Source organism: Filicampus tigris, chromosome 17 (assembly GCF_054856515.1).
Source record: "Filicampus tigris isolate MCC_2025a chromosome 17, RoL_Ftig_1.0, whole genome shotgun sequence".
Lineage (NCBI taxonomy): Eukaryota > Metazoa > Chordata > Actinopteri > Syngnathiformes > Syngnathidae > Filicampus > Filicampus tigris.
Window position 1 is genome coordinate 15,366,508 of NC_141233.1, and position 20,647 is coordinate 15,387,154.

The 20,647-nt window shown below is 39.4% G+C and overlaps 1 protein-coding gene across 1 annotated transcript; it reads left to right on the forward strand.

Moving 5' to 3' along the window:
- Nucleotides 1-53: 53 nt before the first annotated feature.
- pou2f3 (POU class 2 homeobox 3) lies at nt 54-19,946 on the forward strand. Its single transcript, XM_086013192.1, has 13 exons — nt 54-621; nt 840-897; nt 6,587-6,615; nt 7,590-7,691; nt 7,780-7,885; nt 7,975-8,063; nt 9,142-9,318; nt 9,390-9,531; nt 10,136-10,269; nt 10,545-10,709; nt 11,474-11,519; nt 11,612-11,726; nt 18,881-19,946. Exons 2-13 carry the CDS (start codon nt 849-851, stop codon nt 18,918-18,920), a joined length of 1,194 nt encoding a protein of 397 aa, XP_085869318.1. The 5' UTR covers nt 54-621; nt 840-848; the 3' UTR covers nt 18,921-19,946.
- The last annotated feature ends 701 nt before the right edge of the window (nt 19,947-20,647 follow it).

The window sequence follows — 20,647 nt, forward strand, 5'->3', positions numbered from 1 at the left end:
GTCACTTGTTGCTGGGCAGGTTTCATGGAGCATGATTATTTCTGCTCTCAATGCGCTGTTTTTAATCTTTAAAAAATAAAACATGAAAGAAGAAAAAATAATGATAAAAATTGCCCAACAGTAAAAAAAAAAAAAAAAAAAAAAAGACAGAAAAAACAACCAAGAATGGGGGGAAAAATAGTGGCCACTGCCAACTCGAGTGCTCTAACTCCATTCTTGACATGTTAAAGGTAAATGTGGAAACGAATATACATTTTTGGAATATCTGTACTTAAGTACAGCACACAAGTACTTTTGCGACTTCCGATGGTCACAAATGGACTTTTGCCAGAACGCCGAATAACTTCTCAACAACTTGTCATGTTCTTCCCACACAGAAGGCGCTAGCTGTGAGACTTTTGAGTGTGTGCTTTCGCAGTAGGCCTCATTGTTGTTTTATGCAAAGCGTGCAGAGCGCGATAGGACGCGCGACGAAGTATGCAAATGAGCCTCTCGGGCAACCGGTGTACAAGCGCCGCTGCACAGGTGAGCCTTCCTCCACTCTGGAAAATGCCAAAGCCATATAAGTAGCAGTAGTACCGACGGATTCTGCATTCTTGCATCACTAAGCAGCCACTTCAGGTAAGTCGCCCCCCCGCCGCACCCCCCCCTCCAAAAAAAATCCTTTTGATATGCTTTGCTGGGATTCTCCTTCGATGAATATTATAAGCAGCACATTATGTGGTGGTGGTGGTGGTGGCGGCGAGGGCTCATTAGAATAACGCGGAGGTGATTTTCCTGAGCGTTGTCCTGCCAATATGGTGTAGGAAAATCAGCTGAATTGTGTTTTGTCATCGCAGGTCAGGAAGATGAGCGCAGACACTCCGGAGCAGTCGGACACTCAGGCGGAGCAGACAAGTGAGGCCATGTTCTACTCTCTATCCTAAACATCTTGATTGTTTATCTGCATGATTCATGAGATTAATTACTTATTGATTAGGATGATTCAGGAGAGTCACTAAGACTTGGGACGATTCATCCATTTGGGGTTGTATAAAAGGGACTTGAATGGCATCTGAGAGTCAGTCAGACGCTTTATTAGCTAACATAAAACCTCAAAATGAAAATGTATAAATAACAGTAATTAAAAACAACTGAATGATTTATATGATTATACATTTCAATATATTTCTTAAGTGTAACAGTATGTGTATATGTACAGTAAATGTGTGCCTATGTAGTAAATGTCGTGCGTATATATAAATATATATATATATGTACTATTTGCATGTACTAGTGTATATATATATATATATATATATATATATATATATATACATATATATACATACACATACATAGAGATATATAGATACATATATACAGTATACATATAATGGTGTGAAATTGCCTCCGTGCAATAAATGATCAGCGCTGTTGCAAAATCTGTGATTTATTTTCGCGGTAATTTTTGCATGCTGTTTAACCGTTTTATTTATGAAGGCAATTTTCATTTTAAATAAGTGGGCAAGGTGTTTGTTTGTAGACACCTCACAGGCAGATTCAATTAAAAAGTAGTGATAGCAGGTGAATTGGTTTCTCGAGTGCTTACCGTGAGGATGTAGTGAGAGATGAAAATCCTGCACGCTTGAAACATTTAACATTTAACTGTAACAAAACACACTTAAACTTACTGAAGCCCATGTTTCAAAGTATTCGTCAAGTAATCCTCCGTGTCTCGGTATTCCTCGTTGTCAAGGAATGGGAGACTATCATATAACATCACTTTGCAGAAATGAAAAGAAAAATCTGCAAAAAGGAGCATAGTGTAATTGCTTCAAGTGTTTGTGTCAGTTCCAGTTCAGGTTTACTGTAAAACAGACTCATGAAATAATTTTTTCTAAAAAGAATTAATCATTGTGTATTAAAACAGCAAGATATTTCACCAAAACACATAACTTCATTTAACAAAAGTCCACTAGCTTAGCATGTAATGCAAAACACGATAGGCGGGCTAATGTGAAATTTAAAAAAGACAAAAACATTTCAGTTGTCCAAATTTTAAAAAGTTCAACCATCACAACTATAGAGATATATGATATGTCAAAGCAAAGTGGGCTAGCGTAATGCTAACATATAACACGGTACTGTATATGGGGTTGACATCATCCAAAAATGTGGCCATCTTTGAATGAAGGCCCAATAAATAAATGTGGGAAGCTTCGTGTTCTGTTCCAAACAAGGATCCCGTTGACCCGTGGAGAACTCTGCATGCATGCGTGCGTTTGTGTGTGCGTGTGTGTGTACAGTGGCAGTTGGTCGCCATACCAGGATGGCCCTGGGGCTTATTTGCTGAGAAATGCCGGCTGCCTTGCGCCCGAGGACGGCAACAAAAAACAAAACAATAAATGGGAACTGTCAACAGAAATGCAGAACTTCCTTTCTAACAATGGCCCAGTGTGCGCGTGTTGGGGAGTAAAAAAAAAAACAAAAAACAACAACATTGTTTTAGTACTAATTACCGACAAACGAGTCAAATCCTCAGTCTTACAAAGAGAGTGGATGTGGAATCGACATTTCTATTCTTATATGCATAACATATGCATATATGATTGGAGTGGTCACTGGGATCCATTTCATTCACAATCGTTAAAAGATTAAAAAAAAACAAAAAAAAAACTGTTGTGCACCCACTTTATAGAAACCCATTTGAGCAGGTCCACGTACTAGTAAACTCTCTGCCCCCACTAGTAAGACAATTCAACAGACTAGTAGAATGACAACTGCACGTTACTAGAGGCAAGTGTGCTCCAGCTGACATTTGCGCACTGCTAGTATTGCTAGTGAATTGCTGGATGTTAACGAGTAGAATTTTTATAATGGCACAAATATATATGTATACATATGCATATATATATATATATATATATATATATATATATATATATATATATATATATATATATATATATATATATATATATTAGTGCTGTAAAGCGATTACATTTTTTTACCAAATTAATCGCAAAATTTTCAATAATTGATCGCGATTATAATCATATTTTTCAGTTACAATTTTTTTTTTACAAAGCTTGGAAAAGATATTTCCTTAAGGAAAAATCTTGGACTTAATGTGGAAAAAAAATAAATATATTTTAGTATATTTTGATTCAAAGATTGTTCCACTAGCTCTCTGTGATCCTTAAGTACAATTCTTATCCCGTAAAATACAACTGTTGAACGACACACCAAAGACGTACAAGTAATATGGTAAGGCATTTGAATTTGTCTTTGCAAAGTGCGCAAATTGGTTTGGATTTCTCCAATGAGCCATCGAGCAAGGTTTTAAAGTAAAACTACGTCAAAGTCTGTCTTTGTGACAGTGACTCTTTGACTGCAAAGTGAGTCAAATGCTCCAGGATGTAAATAAAACGTAACATATATATATATATATATATATATATATATATATATATAGATATAGATATAGATATACGTATATCAATTTGCATGAACAAAATTGAATTTGTTTGAGCATTTGTGGTAGTCAATATCAAGGATACAAAAAGCATTGCAGGATTTATTCTCTATCCTTGAGGTTGAAGTCTTTTCGGCATTCATTCTGTCTCCTTGATACGGAAAGCTATTAAGCTAGAAGTGGAACTAGTTGTGGCAAACGCATGACCCGATCGGTCTACGAGTGCGCTGAATGGCGTTACTAGTAAGGACAAAAATGGTAGTCGTACTTCGAGCTTAAGATGTTGAATACGGACCCTGCCGAGGTCTGCATGGAGCCCTCTGCTCCCAAAGCTGTTTGGAAGAACAAATATGTATTCTTCTTCTCCCCACATAATTAGAGAATCGCAAAAAAGGTGCCAGCCCTCGCCTGGAGTGAAGGCTGGCTGGATTGGATTGATGTTTTTCCAAATATTTTTTCTTTTCAGGCTAATGGAGTTCCCGCCTTTGATCAGAATGTTTGCGTTTGTTTTTTTTTTTGGTAAATATTTCATCTTAATTGTAACCCTTCTAGCAAAGGCGTGTTGTCATTCTGAGATATATACATGAATAAATACTTATTCAGATAAGCAGCCACACCCATCCAGAGCTGGAACGTAAGAATCTTTCAAATAAGCGCGAGGCGAATGTAGTCCTTTCCAAGCAATTTTTTGCTCTAGTGTTGATTCACGGAATTTAGAGCCTTAGTCCGTGCGTTTGGTCGGGGAAAAAATTACTACAATGATCATGTGGAAACGTTTCACTTGAATCAATATTTTTCAAAGTAGGAATTTTTGCATTAAAAAAAAAAATACTAATCTCGTTTTAGTTGCCATTGTGTCATTTGAAATAGATGTCACAATAATAAATTCATATTTATTTAAACCAGCGTTATCCAAAGTCATCGATTTTAATATTCATTTTTAATGTTGTTTCTTATACTAATTTAAATGTGGTTCTTCTTCACAAGGCAAACATTAAATTATATCACGCCATGACAACCAATGAAATGAAGTCTTTTTACTGTCAGCTTTTTATAATAAAATCATTTGAGAGCCTCACTAAATTCCTTTGAAAATATGATGCAAAGATTTAGAAAAAAATCTTTCTAAACGTATCATGATTATTTGCATCTTCTTTCCCAGAAGTGACTTATTTTCTTTTATTGTACTGATTTGAAATGTATTGAAAATCTGATGCAAAAAAAAGTACTTTCTAAAATACAGTTATGGTCATTTCTTCCTTAAGCGAGCTTGACAGAAGTGCAGTTCAGTATTTTTTTTTTTTAATGATTAAATACAATGGCGTTCAAATAAAATAAAACATATTTTAAATGTTATATTATGCTATTCCCCATATTTGTTTAACTCCTGAAAGCCGCAAACAAACAATACATATAAATATTCTGAATGTAATTTTTAATATATATTTTTTCATATTTATTTAAAAATCACTGTAGTATGTCCCTTTGGGCACTTCATTAAAAAAATAGGACTGGACAATGGTATTAGTTCATTCACCATTTAATCTAATTTTTTGAAGAAGTACCTTTGTATTTTGTAATTTGTTTTGGCAACCGTGCTTTGAATGACTCAGAAGTATATTGATGTAAATGAGTAAGAAGTGATCTTTTTTTATTTATTTATTTTTTTTCCTTCATAACATTTGAGAACGCCAGGTGAACTATACCAAAAAGAGTGGTGGTTTTTTTTTTTTTTTTTTTTTTCCCCCCATGAGTGTGTGTATGTGTTGAAGTTCGCCCTGCTCAGAGTCAAATTTGCATTTCACGGTCATTTTCATACTGGAACTTTGCCATCTGGGCTGCTTGTCCTCAGGGCGGGTGGAGGGGGGGGGGGGGTGCATTAGCGTCGGTGGGGGCGAGTGGTCTTGTGTTGGAGTTGGAAGTGTATTTGCATGATGTGATGTTAGTGTGTCTCCTCTCTCTCTCATCTCACACTCACACGCATGTATAGAGCGCTCCATTTGACATTCAAATGGCGACACACCCATGAACTCTCCTCCTCGTCCGTCAGCATCCTCGCACACTGTGAACTGTGTCTTGTGTTTACGTCTGTGTGTGTGTGTGTGTGTGTGTGTGTGAGTTCAAGTCAAGTCTGCCTTACAATTATGCAAAATCACTTGCATTTCAAGCAACACTGGGCGCAACCTTGAATACAACTGCACTATCCCATTAAGATCCAATAGAACCACCCACCTGCGGGAAATTTCATGACATTGACAGACCACATAAAAAAAAAAATTGTAAATAACTTTACCGAGAAAAGAACACTCTTGTTTGAATAGTTCTCCAAATATGAGGCCGAGCTTGCTTGCTTATTTGTCACTTCCACTTGATGTTTACGAGTAACTGACAAATGGAACTAAATAAATTTAACATTGTATACTTCAACGCCAAAATGTCCCACCAAACTAAGGGAAGTCTGCTAGCTTGAAGCTAACATAACACAAAACACCATAGACAAGCTAGTATAAATTAGCATTGATATTACAGTAATTATAAACCTATAACTATTGTATATTTAATTAACCACCAAAGTGTTCCACCAAACTAACGAAAGTCTGCTAGCTTCATGCTAATGTAATAAAAAACACCATAGACAAGCTAATGGTAACTAGCACTGATGTTACAGTAATTACAAACCTTTAAATATTGCCTATTGGAACTCAGAAATGTTCCACCAAACTAACAAAAGTCCACTAGCTAATGCTAACATAATACAAAACACCATAGACAAGCTAACGCAAATTAGCATTGATGAAGTATCGTCTATTCAAACTCTAAAATGGCCAAACAAGCTAACGTCCACTAACGTCATGCTAACATAATGCGAAACGGCACAGACAGGTTAAGACAATTGCTACTTTAACACGGAACATCAACACATCGAAACAGATCATACAACACCACTCAGAGGCGCAACAACAACGATTACAGCTTCGACCTTACAGTCCCTTATCGGCCACTTCTGTTGGTTAGTGTCAGTCAACGTTATTATTTTGTGAAGGCATCATTTCTTTCTTGTATTAAAGATGTGGAGAGGAGACGAAATATGACATTTTAATCACGTTTACTCTCTTCTTGTCCTTTCAGAGCAAAAAGGAATCGGATTCCACCGACAAGTAAGTCACTGATAATTCATATTCATTTTTCTTAATGAGGCTTTTGATTGTCTGGCAAATAAAAATTAATCACCGATTTAATGTTTCTTTTTTTTTTTCTGACAGCAAACATAGCAATCAACTTAAATTAATGAAAATAGTTAAATATGGATATGAATATTTGTGTTTTTAAATATTCATTTAAAATCCCATTGGAGCCCTTGATTATGGGGTGGTTTGCGATACAGTGGTGCCTTGAGATACGAGTGACTCGACTTTTGGCTTTTTCAAGCTATGAGCTGTCGTGTTTTTTTTTATTTTTTTGCTTTGACTTGAGAGCAAGAACTTGAGAAAGCCGTTCAAGCTAAGCGTCCTTGTTATTGGCTTTACCCAAGAATTCTTAAACAGACTTTTATTTATTTATTTATTTTTTTTTGGGACATCCTCATGACCAACCAGCGCCAATAGCCCCCCCCCCCCAATCAGCACGATACCCCTGCCCACCACACCCCCCATGTCAATAATGACTCTCTTCTCCTCCGCCTCTCAGCACTCCTGAATCATCTCAAATAGTTTGCAGCTATTTGGATACTTCGCCAAACACTTTTTTTTTTTTTTTGGCAGCGGGGACTTTTTGTTTCCACGTGTTTGTTTTTTTTTTTTTTTTTTTTTTCCCCCATCCCAGGAAGTGCCACAGCTTTCATGGGGTGCTGTGGGTAGTGAGGGTGGTGTGTGTGTGTGTGTGTGTGTGTGTGTGTGCGTGTGTGTGTCTATTTGCATAGTGGCTCGCCCAAGGGGAGGGAGTCTGTCACTCGTTGTATCTTGTTTAGCGACCAAACTGGTCCTGGAGTGAGCGAATACACACACACAAACACACACGCAGAACTGCGTTGCGTGCACCATCGTGACCTACAAGCACACACCGTACTTTTAATAAGATTTGTCACTTTTTTTTTTTTTTTTTTTTTTTTTTGGGGCGGGGGCGCTCGTTGCAGATAAAGATCGAGGACATCAACGACTCGTCCCACCTGAGTTCCTCGCTGAAGACATGTCACTTGACCCAGAGTCCTCCCATGCACGCTTCTCACATGACCGGGGTAAGAGGAAATGATTCGAAATGAGACGGGCGGATCCATCGGAAAACCTCTGCATGTATTGGCCCCTGACTGTTGCCGTGGCGATCAGGACCTGACGTCCCTGCACAGTATGCAGCAGTTGGTCCTGATGCCGCCGTCTCACCTGACATCTCCGTCCCCCTTCCTGCTGTCCCAGAACCCCCCCAGTCACCAAGGTGACCGCCGCCGCTACTCAAAATGTCGCCACTAGTCTATGCTGAGTCCGGCCATCTGACCAGAATCTGGTTCTTGCCTGTCACCGTAGCTCTTCTGCAGCAGAACCTGATGTCCCTTCCGGGGCAGAACCAGAACGGTCTCCTGCAACATCAGCCCGGCCTGGCTTTGGCGCCGCAGGTAAATTGCTGGGGTGTGCCCCCCCCCCCCCCACCCCCCCCACCCCCATGTACACGAGGGGGGCGCATCTGTACAAACAAAGCTCGACATATTGTACATAGATGTCAGATGATAAGATGGTGGAGACTACAAATTAACTAAGATGACGAGAATTTGTCTAATCAAATATGTCAAAGGTATGGATCTGGCACGGCAACATTTGATGAGCCCAGATTGCGGCATCTTAAAAGTCTTTTGGGGGGGAACTTGAACAAGATCAGATTGATGGTGGCAAGGAATTCACATGAAAACGCTCCAGTAGATCCGTCCAAATATGATTCGTATCCTCGCCAACTAATGGCACCTTGAGTTGCTGTGGCTTTTGGAGTTAAGTCATTGTAGTTTTACCCTTTTTTTTTTTTTTTTTTTTGTTTTTAAACGATACACACATGCGCACACACACTACTAAATACTACTACTACTAAATAGCGTGCGAATAGTTTATAATGTTTGTCGAATGTAAAATCATTACCATGGCGATTTTCATGCTGTATACACTGTGTATTATTTTTCAATCAAAAGCACATTTTTGTTGTTGGTAGTATTTTATAGAGGGAAAAGGACAGTCATAAAACACAACATTATGGGAACCTTGAAAGATCAGTCACAATGCGCTAAACTGGCTGGCACTCAATAATTTCCCTTTTTTTTTTTTTTTTTTTTTTTTTAGACGGAGTTAAAATCAAGTCATCAGTTTAAGTAACCGAGTTACTTTTTCAGGGAAAACGTGTCATGAATCATTTGAACCTCGACCTCAGTGGGCCCGTTACCAAAAAGCTCGTCATGACATGGACGCAAGACCACATGGAAAGACTTTTTTTTTTTTTTCTCGGGTTTTTTTTCGCTTTTGTTTACTTAATAAGCTTCAAGTAGCTTGTAACTACTCCAATGTAACGTTGAACATATGGATAAAGTCCAAAGTCAGGAGCCCGGGGTGCACCCCGCTTCACTTGCCAAACGTTCCGGCCTAGCCACTTCCCGACTCATGAATGAAAAATGGATCCGTGCAAATCTGAGCGAAATCGTGTTTGCGTCGCAGGCGATGAGTCGCTCGGGCCTGGTGGGCTCGTCGATGGACAACCACATGGACATGTCCCACCTGCAGATGGCCAAACACATGTCCGTCCCGCCCCAGGAAGAACCCAGCGACCTGGAGGAGCTGGAGCAGTTTGCCAAGGCCTTCAAGCAGAGACGCATCAAACTGGGCTTCACGCAGGTAAGCGCCGGCCGGCCGCCCTGCGGAAAGGAAAACGCCCGCTTGTGACGCCGGCGCGTGACGCCTTCCAGGGCGACGTGGGCCTGGCCATGGGCAAGCTCTACGGCAACGACTTCAGCCAGACCACCATTTCCCGCTTCGAGGCGCTCAACTTGAGCTTCAAGAACATGTGCAAGCTCAAACCTCTGCTGGAGAAGTGGCTGAGTGACGCAGGTAGAGCGCCGCCAGGTCGCCTGCTGCCGTTATTCAAAGTCCGCGCACACACACACACACACACACTTCCAATGCCCGGTTTAGGATTTAAAAAAATAAAATAAAATAAGGCCAATGTCAAATCACTTAAAAAAAAAAAAGAAGTTACCTGTAACCTGTACAAATTGATTGCAAATTAATTTGAAACTGAAAAATGAACAGTTCAGATAATGTGGTGAAGTTGTTCTTGTAGGCTTTTTTGGACCTTTTTTTGCTTACTTTACCTTGCTTTCATTACTTGGTTACACCTCCTTCGTTACAGTAGTTACTTACTTACTCAGTCTCAGCTATTTAGTTACAGTTAATCGTAGTTACTGAGTCCCTGTTACTTAGTTGCACTTATAGTTGCAGTAATCTTAACTTAGTTACATTTACTCTGTTACATTCATTTCATTTACAATTAGTTACAGCGACTGAGTTACAATTATTAAGCACGATTTTTTTTTTTTTTTTTTTTTTTTAATACATCCCGTTCACATTTGTATTTATTAAACAATCGAATTCTATGAATGTCAAAATGTTGCGACTCCCGTCAACAATTTGAGTCGTCTTTGGTAACTTTCAGAGAACTCCCCTTCGGACTGCATGAGCAGCGCCGCTTCGCTGCCGCCGCTGATGGAGGGCTACGGACGCAAGCGCAAAAAGAGGACCAGCATTGAGACCAACATCAAGCTGACGCTGGAGAAGCGCTTCCTCGACGTGAGTCGCCGCCTCGGCCAAGCTGGCGCACGATATCACGCCTCGGGAGAGACAATTTAGTTCTCAAAACAGTCTCGCTCCTTCCAATAAGATTTTTTTATTTCCGTTGAAGCTCCACTTTCACGTGACATCAATTGCGACACAAACTGCGACGATATTATTCCCACAAGTCTGCATTGGAGCGTTTCCTCCTGAAATGTTGGCGAAACCCGCCGCCTTCACTTTTGGAGCGCAGTTAAGGCAGCGAAACGGCGGGCCGTCTTGTGACTTTGCAGAACCCCAAGCCCAACTCGGAGGAGATCACGCTGATCTCGGAGCAGCTCGGTATGGAGAAGGAGGTGGTCCGGGTTTGGTTCTGCAACCGGCGCCAGAAGGAGAAGAGGATCTACTGCCCGGTCACCAGTTTGCCCGTCAAGACGCAGAGCTACAACTCCAGGATGGTCAGTCGCCGCTCTCACATTTGTTGCCTTTTTTTTTTTTTTTTTTTTGCTCCCGTCAGCTGATAGTTCAGTCAATACTTTGTTCACTGATTTGTCCTAAATGATAAAATACACAAATCGTAGTCAAATCAACAATTGTGCATTTTTAAAAAATTGAATAATATGTTCATTACTTAAAATGAAATTCATGATAAATAGTCAAAAGGAAAGCTATTATGGTGTTGTCAAATATTTTTTTTAATGAAATAGATAGTTGTGATTAAATTATAAATGGTAAAATGATTTTTTCAAATTAAGTACTTTAAGTGTTACAAAAGTCATTATAAAAAATGGAAAAAAAAGATGTTATTTTGACTGTTTTTTAATAATTGGTTAATTAAATATGATTAAATTATTCAGGAATGTAAAAATAAGAATAACAGTATAATGTTTTTATTGAAATAAATGATTCATTAATTATAATTAATTCTGAATTATAAAAATAAAAACAATAAACATACGCCATTTTTGTATTTCTAACATTCAAATAATTGATTATCAGAAACACTCATTTAATTTCTTTCAATTTGCTTTCAAAAACTTTATTTAAATGATCTATTTGTATTTCAATTGTTTAATTAATGAGTCACATTAATTATTAACAATGATTTTTTTTTTTTAATGTGAGTGAATTCTACATTGAATTTTTAAAAAATAAAATGAACATATTTGAAAATCTTAATGAATTGATCAATTCATTGTAATTGTTTTTTTTTTTGGTGTAGGCCGCCGCCATGTCGCGATCGTACAGCCCGCTGGCTTCAGGCGGAGGTGAGCACGTGCTTACTTTGTAACTTACGATGTCTTGTCACATAATGCGCGCGTATTTGGATTTTCTAACAAGTCGAGGTTGTTTTGTGCAGTTTCCTCCAGTTCGTCCCCGACCTGCGTGAGCCGGGAAGTTTCCCCCGACAGCATGTCCATGTCCTCGGCCTCGTTAACGTCTCACGTCAACCCGGCGTCTTACAGCACTCCAGGGTGAGTACGGCTCAAGTAAGACTATGTTTCAAAGTCAGGTGTCAAGATAGGGTTAGGGTTTCAAAGTAGCATTAGAGTTTCAAAGTAGGTTTTCAAACTAGGATTAAGGTTTCAAGGTAGAGTTAGGGTTTCAAACTTGGGTTAGGGTTTCAAAGTAGGGTTAACGTTTCAAGGTAGTGTTCAGATGTCAAAGTAGGGTTTCAAAGTAGGATTATGTTTCAAAGTAAGGTGTCAAGACAGAGTTAGGGTTTCAAAGTAGGGTTAGGGTTTCGAACTACGGTTAAGGTTTCAAGGTAGGGTTAGGGTTTCAAACTAGGGTTAGGGTTTCAAAGTAGGGTTAGGGTTTCAAACTAGGGTTAGGGTTTCAAGTTAGGGTTAGGTTTTCGAGCTAGGGTTAAGGTTTCAAGGTAAGGTTAGGGTTTCAAACTAGGGATAGCGTTTCAAAGTAGGGTTAGGGTTTCAAGGTAGGGTTAGGGTTTCAAACTAGGGTTAGGGTTTCAAAGTAGGGTTAGGGTTTCAAACTAGGGTTAGGGTTTCAAAGTAGGGTTAAGGTGTCAAGGTAGGGTTAGGTTTTCGAACTAGGGTTAGGGTTTCAAAGTAGGGTTAGGGTTTCAAAGTAGGGTTAGGGTTTCAAACCAGGGTTAGGGTTTCAAACTAGGGTTAGGGTTTCAAAGTAGGGTTAGGGTTTCAAAGTAGGGTTAGGGTTTCAAACCAGGGTTAGGGTTTCAAACTAGGGTTAGGGTTTCAAGGTAGGGTTAGGGTTTGAAACTAGGGTTAGGGTTTTAAATTAGGGTTTCAAACTAGGGTTAGGGTTTCAAACTAGGGTTAGGGTTTCAAATTGGGGTTTCAAACTAGGGTTAGGGTTTCAAATTAGGGTTTCAAAGTAGGGTTAGGGTTTCAAAGTAGGGTTTCAAACTAGGGTTAGGGTTTCAAGGTAGGGTTAGGGTTTCAAATTAGGGTTAGGGTTTCAAAGTAGGGTTAGGGTTTCAAACTAGGGTTAGGGTTTCAAACTAGGGTTAGGGTTTCAAGGTAAGGTTAGGGTTTCAAACTAGGGTTAGGTTTTCCAACTAGGGTTAGGGTTTCAAACTAGGGTTAGGGTTTCAAACTAGGGTTAGGGTTTCAAGGTAGGGTTAGGGTTTCAAACCAGGGTTAGGGTTTCAAACTAGGGTTAGGGTTTCAAATTAGGGTTTCAAACTAGGGTTAGGGTTTCAAATTAGGGTTTCAAAGTAGGGTTAGGGTTTCAAAGTAGGGTTAGGGTTTCAAACTAGGGTAAGGGTTTCAAATTAGGGTTTCAAACTAGGGTTAGGGTTTCAAATTAGGGTTTCAAAGTAGGGTTAGGGTTTCAAAGTAGGGTTAGGGTTTCAAACTAGGGTTAGGGTTTCAAATTAGGGTTTCAAAGTAGGGTTAGGGTTTCAAAGTAGGGTTTCAAACTAGGGTTAGGGTTTCAAGGTAGGGTTAGGGTTTCAAAGTAGGGTTAGGGTTTCAAACCAGGGTTAGGGTTTCAAACTAGGGTTAGGGTTTCAAAGTAGGGTTAGGGTTTCAAAGTAGGGTTAGGGTTTCAAACCAGGGTTAGGGTTTCAAACTAGGGTTAGGGTTTCAAGGTAGGGTTAGGGTTTGAAACTAGGGTTAGGGTTTTAAATTAGGGTTTCAAACTAGGGTTAGGGTTTCAAACTAGGGTTAGGGTTTCAAATTGGGGTTTCAAACTAGGGTTAGGGTTTCAAATTAGGGTTTCAAAGTAGGGTTAGGGTTTCAAAGTAGGGTTTCAAACTAGGGTTAGGGTTTCAAGGTAGGGTTAGGGTTTCAAATTAGGGTTAGGGTTTCAAAGTAGGGTTAGGGTTTCAAACTAGGGTTAGGGTTTCAAACTAGGGTTAGGGTTTCAAGGTAAGGTTAGGGTTTCAAACTAGGGTTAGGTTTTCCAACTAGGGTTAGGGTTTCAAACTAGGGTTAGGGTTTCAAACTAGGGTTAGGGTTTCAAGGTAGGGTTAGGGTTTCAAACCAGGGTTAGGGTTTCAAACTAGGGTTAGGGTTTCAAATTAGGGTTTCAAACTAGGGTTAGGGTTTCAAATTAGGGTTTCAAAGTAGGGTTAGGGTTTCAAAGTAGGGTTAGGGTTTCAAACTAGGGTTAGGGTTTCAAGGTAAGGTTAGGGTTTCAAACTAGGGTTAGGGTTTCAAGGTAGGGTTAGGGTTTCAAACTAGGGTTAGGGTTTCAAGGTAAGGTTAGGGTTTCCAACTAGGGTTAGGTTTTACAACTAGGGTTAGGGTTTCAAATTAGGGTTAGGGTTTCAAACTAGGGTTAGGGTTTCAAGGTAGGGTTAGGGTTTCAAACTAGGGTTAGGGTTTCAAGGTAGGGTTAGGTTTTCCAACTAGGGTTAGGGTTTCAAACTAGGGTTAGGGTTTCAAACTAGGGTTAGGGTTTCAAGGTAGGGTTAGGGTTTCAAACTAGGGTTAGGGTTTCAAAGTAGGGTTAGGGTTTCAAACTAGGGTTTCAAACTAGGGTTAGGGTTTCAAGGTAGGGTTAGGGTTTCAAACTAGGGTTAGGGTTTCAAACTAGGGTTAGGGTTTCAAGGTAGGGTTAGGGTTTCAAACTAGGGTTTCAAACTAGGGTTAGGGTTTCAAACTAGGGTTAGGGTTTCAAGGTAGGGTTAGGGTTTCAAACTAGGGTTAGGGTTTCAAACTAGGGTTAGGGTTTCAAGGTAGGGTTAGGGTTTCAAACTAGGGTTAGGGTTTCAAACTAGGGTTAGGGTTTCAAACTAGGGTTAGGGTTTCAAGGTAGGGTTAGGGTTTCAAGGTAGGGTTAGGGTTTCAAACTAGGGTTAGGGTTTCAAACTAGGGTTAGGGTTTCTAATTAGGGTTTCAAACTAGGGTTAGGGTTTCAAATTAGGGTTAGGGTTTCAAACTAGGGTTAGGGTTCCAAAGTAGGGTTAGGGTTTCAAACTAGGGTTAGGGTTTCAAATGAGGGTTTCAAAGTAGGGTTAGGGTTTCAAACTAGGGTTTCAAACCAGGGTTAGGGTTTCAAAGTAGGGTTTAAAACTAGGGTTAGGGTTTCAAATTAGGGTTTCAAACTAGGGTTAGGGTTTCAAATTAGGGTTTCAAAGTAGGGTTAGGGTTTCAAACTAGGGTTTCAAACCAGGGTTAGGGTTTCAAAGTAGGGTTTAAAACTAGGGTTAGGGTTTCAAATTAGGGTTTCAAACTAGGGTTAGGGTTTCAAATTAGGGTTTCAAAGTAGGGTTAGGGTTTCAAGGTAAGGTTAGGGTTTCAAACTAGGGTTAGGGTTTCAAGGTAGGGTTAGGGTTTCAAACTAGGGTTAGGGTTTCAAAGTAGGGTTAGGGTTTCAAACTAGGGTTAGGGTTTCAAAGTAGGGTTAAGGTGTCAAGGTAGGGTTAGGTTTTCGAACTTGGGTTAGGGTTTCAAAGTAGGGTTAGGGTTTCAAACCAGGGTTAGGGTTTCAAACTAGGGTTAGGGTTTCAAGGTAGGGTTAGGGTTTAAAACTAGGGTTAGGGTTTTAAACTAGGGTTAGGGTTTCAAATTAGGGTTTCAAAGTAGGGTTAGGGTTTCAAACTAGGGTTTCAAACTAGGGTTAGGGATTCAAAGTAGGGTTTAAAACTTGGGTTAGGGTTTCAAATTAGGGTTTCATACTAGGGTTAGGGTTTCAAAGTAGGGTTTCAAACTAGGGTTAGGGTTTCAAGGTAGGGTTAGGGTTTCAAATTAGGGTTAGGTTTTACAACTAGGGTTAGGGTTTCAAATTAGGGTTAGGGTTTCAAACTAGGGTTAGGGTTTCAAGGTAGGGTTAGGGTTTTAAGGTAGGGTTAGGGTTTCAAGGTAGGGTTAGGGTTTCAAGGTAGGGTTAGGGTTTCAAACTAGGGTTAGGGTTTCAAGGTAAGGTTAGGGTTTAAAACTAGGGTTAGGGTTTTAAACTAGGGTTTCAAACTAGGGTTAGGGTTTCAAACTAGGGTTAGGGTTTCAAATTAGGGTTTCAAAGTAGGGTTAGGGTTTCAAACTAGGGTTTCAAACTAGGGTTAGGGATTCAAAGTAGGGTTTAAAACTAGGGTTAGGGTTTCAAGGTAGGGTTAGGGTTTCAAATTAGGGTTAGGTTTTACAACTAGGGTTAGGGTTTCAAATTAGGGTTAGGGTTTCAAACTAGGGTTAGGGTTTCAAACTAGGGTTAGGGTTTTAAATTAGGGTTAAGGTTTCAAGGTAGGGTTAGGGTTTTAAGGTAGGGTTAGGGTTTCAAGGTAGGGTTAGGGTTTCAAGGTAGGGTTAGGGTTTCAAAGTAGGGTTAGGGTTTCAAACTAGGGTTTCAAACTAGGGTTAGGGATTCAAAGTAGGGTTTAAAACTTGGGTTAGGGTTTCAAATTAGGGTTTCATACTAGGGTTAGGGTTTCAAAGTAGGGTTTCAAACTAGGGTTAGGGTTTCAAGGTAGGGTTAGGGTTTCAAATTAGGGTTAGGTTTTACAACTAGGGTTAGGGTTTCAAATTAGGGTTAGGGTTTCAAACTAGGGTTAGGGTTTCAAACTAGGGTTAGGGTTTCAAATTAGGGTTAAGGTTTCAAGGTAGGGTTAGGGTTTTAAGGTAGGGTTAGGGTTTCAAGGTAGGGTTAGGGTTTCAAGGTAGGGTTAGGGTTTCAAGGTAGGGTTAGGGTTTCAAACTAGGGTTAGGGTTTCAAGGTAGGGTTAGGGTTTAAAACTAGGGTTAGGGTTTTAAACTAGGGTTTCAAACTAGGGTTAGGGTTTCAAACTAGGGTTAGGGTTTCAAATTAGGGTTTCAAAGTAGGGTTAGGGTTTCAAACTAGGGTTTCAAACTAGGGTTAGGGATTCAAAGTAGGGTTTAAAACTAGGGTTAGGGTTTCAAGGTAGGGTTAGGGTTTCAAATTAGGGTTAGGTTTTACAACTAGGGTTAGGGTTTCAAATTAGGGTTAGGGTTTCAAACTAGGGTTAGGGTTTCAAACTAGGGTTAGGGTTTTAAATTAGGGTTAAGGTTTCAAGGTAGGGTTAGGGTTTTAAGGTAGGGTTAGGGTTTCAAGGTAGGCTTAGGGTTTCAAGGTAGGGTTAGGGTTTCAAGGTAGGGTTAGGGTTTCAAACTAGGGTTTCAAACTAGGGTTAGGGATTCAAAGTAGGGTTTAAAACTTGGGTTAGGGTTTCAAATTAGGGTTAGGGTTTCAAACTAGGGTTAGGGTTTCAAACTAGGGTTAGGGTTTCAAATTAGGGTTAAGGTTTCAAGGTAGGGTTAGGGTTTTAAGGTAGGGTTAGGGTTTCAAGGTAGGGTTAGGGTTTCAAGGTAGGGTTAGGGTTTCAAACTAGGGTTAGGGTTTCAAGGTAGGGTTAGGGTTTAAAACTAGGGTTAGGGTTTTAAACTAGGGTTTCAAACTAGGGTTAGGGTTTCAAACTAGGGTTAGGGTTTCAAATTAGGGTTTCAAAGTAGGGTTAGGGTTTCAAACTAGGGTTTCAATCTAGGGTTAGGGATTCAAAGTAGGGTTTAAAACTAGGGTTAGGGTTTCAAATTAGGGTTTCATACTAGGGTTAGGGTTTCAAAGTAGGGTTTCAAACTAGGGTTAGGGTTTCAAGGTAGGGTTAGGGTTTCAAATTAGGGTTAGGTTTTACAACTAGGGTTAGGGTTTCAAATTAGGGTTAGGGTTTCAAACTAGGGTTAGGGTTTCAAACTAGGGTTAGGGTTTCAAATTAGGGTTAAGGTTTCAAGGTAGGGTTAGGGTTTTAAGGTAGGGTTAGGGTTTCAAGGTAGGGTTAGGGTTTCAAGGTAGGGTTAGGGTTTCAAGGTAGGGTTAGGGTTTCAAACTAGGGTTAGGGTTTCAAGGTAGGGTTAGGGTTCAAAACTAGGGTTAGGGTTTTAAACTAGGGTTTCAAACTAGGGTTAGGGTTTCAAACTAGGGTTAGGGTTTCAAATTAGGGTTTCAAAGTAGGGTTAGGGTTTCAAACTAGGGTTTCAAACTAGGGTTAGGGATTCAAAGTAGGGTTTAAAACTAGGGTTAGGGTTTCAAATTAGGGTTTCATACTAGGGTTAGGGTTTCAAAGTAGGGTTTCAAACTAGGGTTAGGGTTTCAAGGTAGGGTTAGGGTTTCAAATTAGGGTTAGGTTTTACAACTAGGGTTAGGGTTTCAAATTAGGGTTAGGGTTTCAAACTAGGGTTAGGGTTTCAAACTAGGGTTAGGGTTTCAAATTAGGGTTAAGGTTTCAAGGTAGGGTTAGGGTTTTAAGGTAGGGTTAGGGTTTCAAGGTAGGGTTAGGGTTTCAAGGTAGGGTTAGGGTTTCAAGGTAGGGTTAGGGTTTCAAACTAGGGTTAGGGTTTCAAGGTAGGGTTAGGGTTTAAAACTAGGGTTAGGGTTTCAAACTAGGGTTTCAAACTAGGGTTAGGGTTTCAAGGTAGGGTTAGGGTTTCAAGGTAGGGTTAGGGTTTCAAACTAGGGTTAGGGTTTCAAACTAGGGTTAGGGTTTCAAGGTAGGTTTAGGGTTTCAAGGTAGGATTAGGGTTTCAAATTAGGGTCAGGGTTTCAAACTAGGGTTAGGGTTTCAAGGTAGGGTTAGGGTTTCAAACTAGGGTTAGGGTTTCAAACTAGGCTTTGGGTTTCAATGTAGTGTTCAGATGTCAAAGTAGGGTTTCAAAGTAGGATTATGTTTCAAACTAAGGTGTCAACATAGGGTTAGGGTTTCAAAGTAGCATTAGAGTTTCAAAGTAGGTTTTCGAACTAGGGTTAAGGTTTCAAGGTAGGCTTAGGGATTCAAACTAGGGTTAGGGTTTCAAGGTAGGGTTAGGTATTAAAAATAGAATTGGGGTTTTGAAGTTTCAATCTCGGGGTAGAAAAGCGCTATACAAGTTCACAGCCCATTATACCATTTAGGGTTTCAAATTAAGGTTTCAAGGAAGTGTTAATTGATATGTTTTGGCAATATTATTTGTTAAAGCCAAATAAATGCTTTAATGATTAATTTATTTAATTGAATGCCCTTTAGTAGGTACTGCTTTTTATCATAATAACTATATATAAATGACTTACTGCAACTTTTTTGTTGTAATGAAATTACTTTAAAAACGATTTTTGTATTAACTTGGCGCTAATCTAATCACCCAACCGCGACATTTAGTCACAATGAATGCAGTAATTGGATTACTTGAAGTAACGCAATGTTCCTTGTGTGTTTCAGGTCGTGGTACCGTTGGAATTCTAGCGGCTATCCCCACTGAGGCACCGCAGCCACTTTGCCGATGCCGATTTCGAAGGATGTACAAAAAAAAACAAAAAAAAGAGTATGCAAAGGAGAAGAGAACTTTGACTTTGAAACACATGGGGAGGAAACATCGGGAGATGAAGTCTGAAGGCGTCAGCGCTTGTCACAGTCCAGCTCATAAGCTTTTATGTGAGACTGTTTAAAATAAATACATTTTAAAAAAAAGGAAAAGGAAAATAAATTAAAAAAAAGTTCAAATATTTCAGTTAGTAGGAATGTACATATTGAGGAAGAAGCGCTTATTTTGGGATACATCATACACATTCATGTGTTTGTCTCCATGCAATTGTTTGTTTTGTGTTTTGAGTTGCTGGCCTGCAAAGAATCCAACGACGGTGCAAAACGGCGGCATCACTTTCGCAATTGGAGCCGCTGAGAACCACAGTGGGCTCATTCTATGTTCCCAGGGGGAATTTGAAATGAATCCTAACCGAGGCAAAACAAACAACCTGGGATTAGAAACATGTTGAGTGCAATAGTGTCCAAACAGCCGCCAAAAGGCGTCAATAATGACGGATGAAAAATAACATTTCACAACCGATTAGAAAAAGAGATACCCGTCAAAACACCCTTCAAAACGATTGGGTCCAAGATTCATTTGGAAGATAGGCCTTTTCTCTTTTCATATCTGCACTTAACAAAATGACAGGGGAAAAAAAAGATCATTCTTGGCCCATGCTAGTTCTCAGCGGCTAATTTTGAGGAATCTCGAAATAGACGGGTACTTTCAAATGTGTGTTGTTGTTTTTTTTTTTTTTGTTTTTTTGCTTTAACAATGGACAAGTTTTTGTTGTTGTAGTTCATTTCCTTGCATTTTTGTTGACAATCTACCTGGCCTTGTGGGCCATCAAAAATAAAATAAACCAAAACACATATACCAAAAATGAAGACTTAAAGACAACCCGGAAAAAAAAAAAGGTTTGTTCAACCACTGCTGTCAACTTGTTGCACGCCATTGTAATAAAAACACTTTTGTAAGTCATGGAAGTGGAAGTAAATGTCAACAGCAAGCAGCCATGTACAAGAGACGAATCATAAGGGTTTGTTTTTATGCGACACTTTCGGGAACAGACTGAACACATGCAGAGCCAAAGAATTAGTTTTACCACAAATCATTGTAAACGACAATACAATACATTTTTATTTATATAGCACATTTCATAACAGCTAGAGCTGTAACAAAGCACTTTACAAATGAACAATAAAAAGGCCAGAGTACAAGTGGAATCAATAAATTAACATAAAACACTATATACAATTGACACCGGAAAAGAGCCGAATTCTGTGGGCATGGATCAGACGATTAAACACAATCGAACCGTTGGGTTTGAATGAAAGATATCGATGGGAATTTGGATGTGTGCCTCCCCCTGGTGGGGAAAGGGTAGTGGTGATTTTTTTTTTTCCCCTTCCCTTTTTTTCAATTTGGAGCTATGACCGCTACCTCTCTTTTTACAAAAATATTTACCTTGTGTCATGTTTGCATACTATTTTTTTTAATATGCTTTAGGTCCGTGTCTCTTTTGGTCATTGGATATTATGCTTGGAAGCAGATATGAAAATTGGAAAAACGACTCGTTATTTAATTTTCATTTTAAAATACAAACACCAACATTTAAATACATTTTAATTTTCTATGTTGTTGCCTGGAACGAGTAAGGAAGTCTAAGTCCAAAAAGGGTT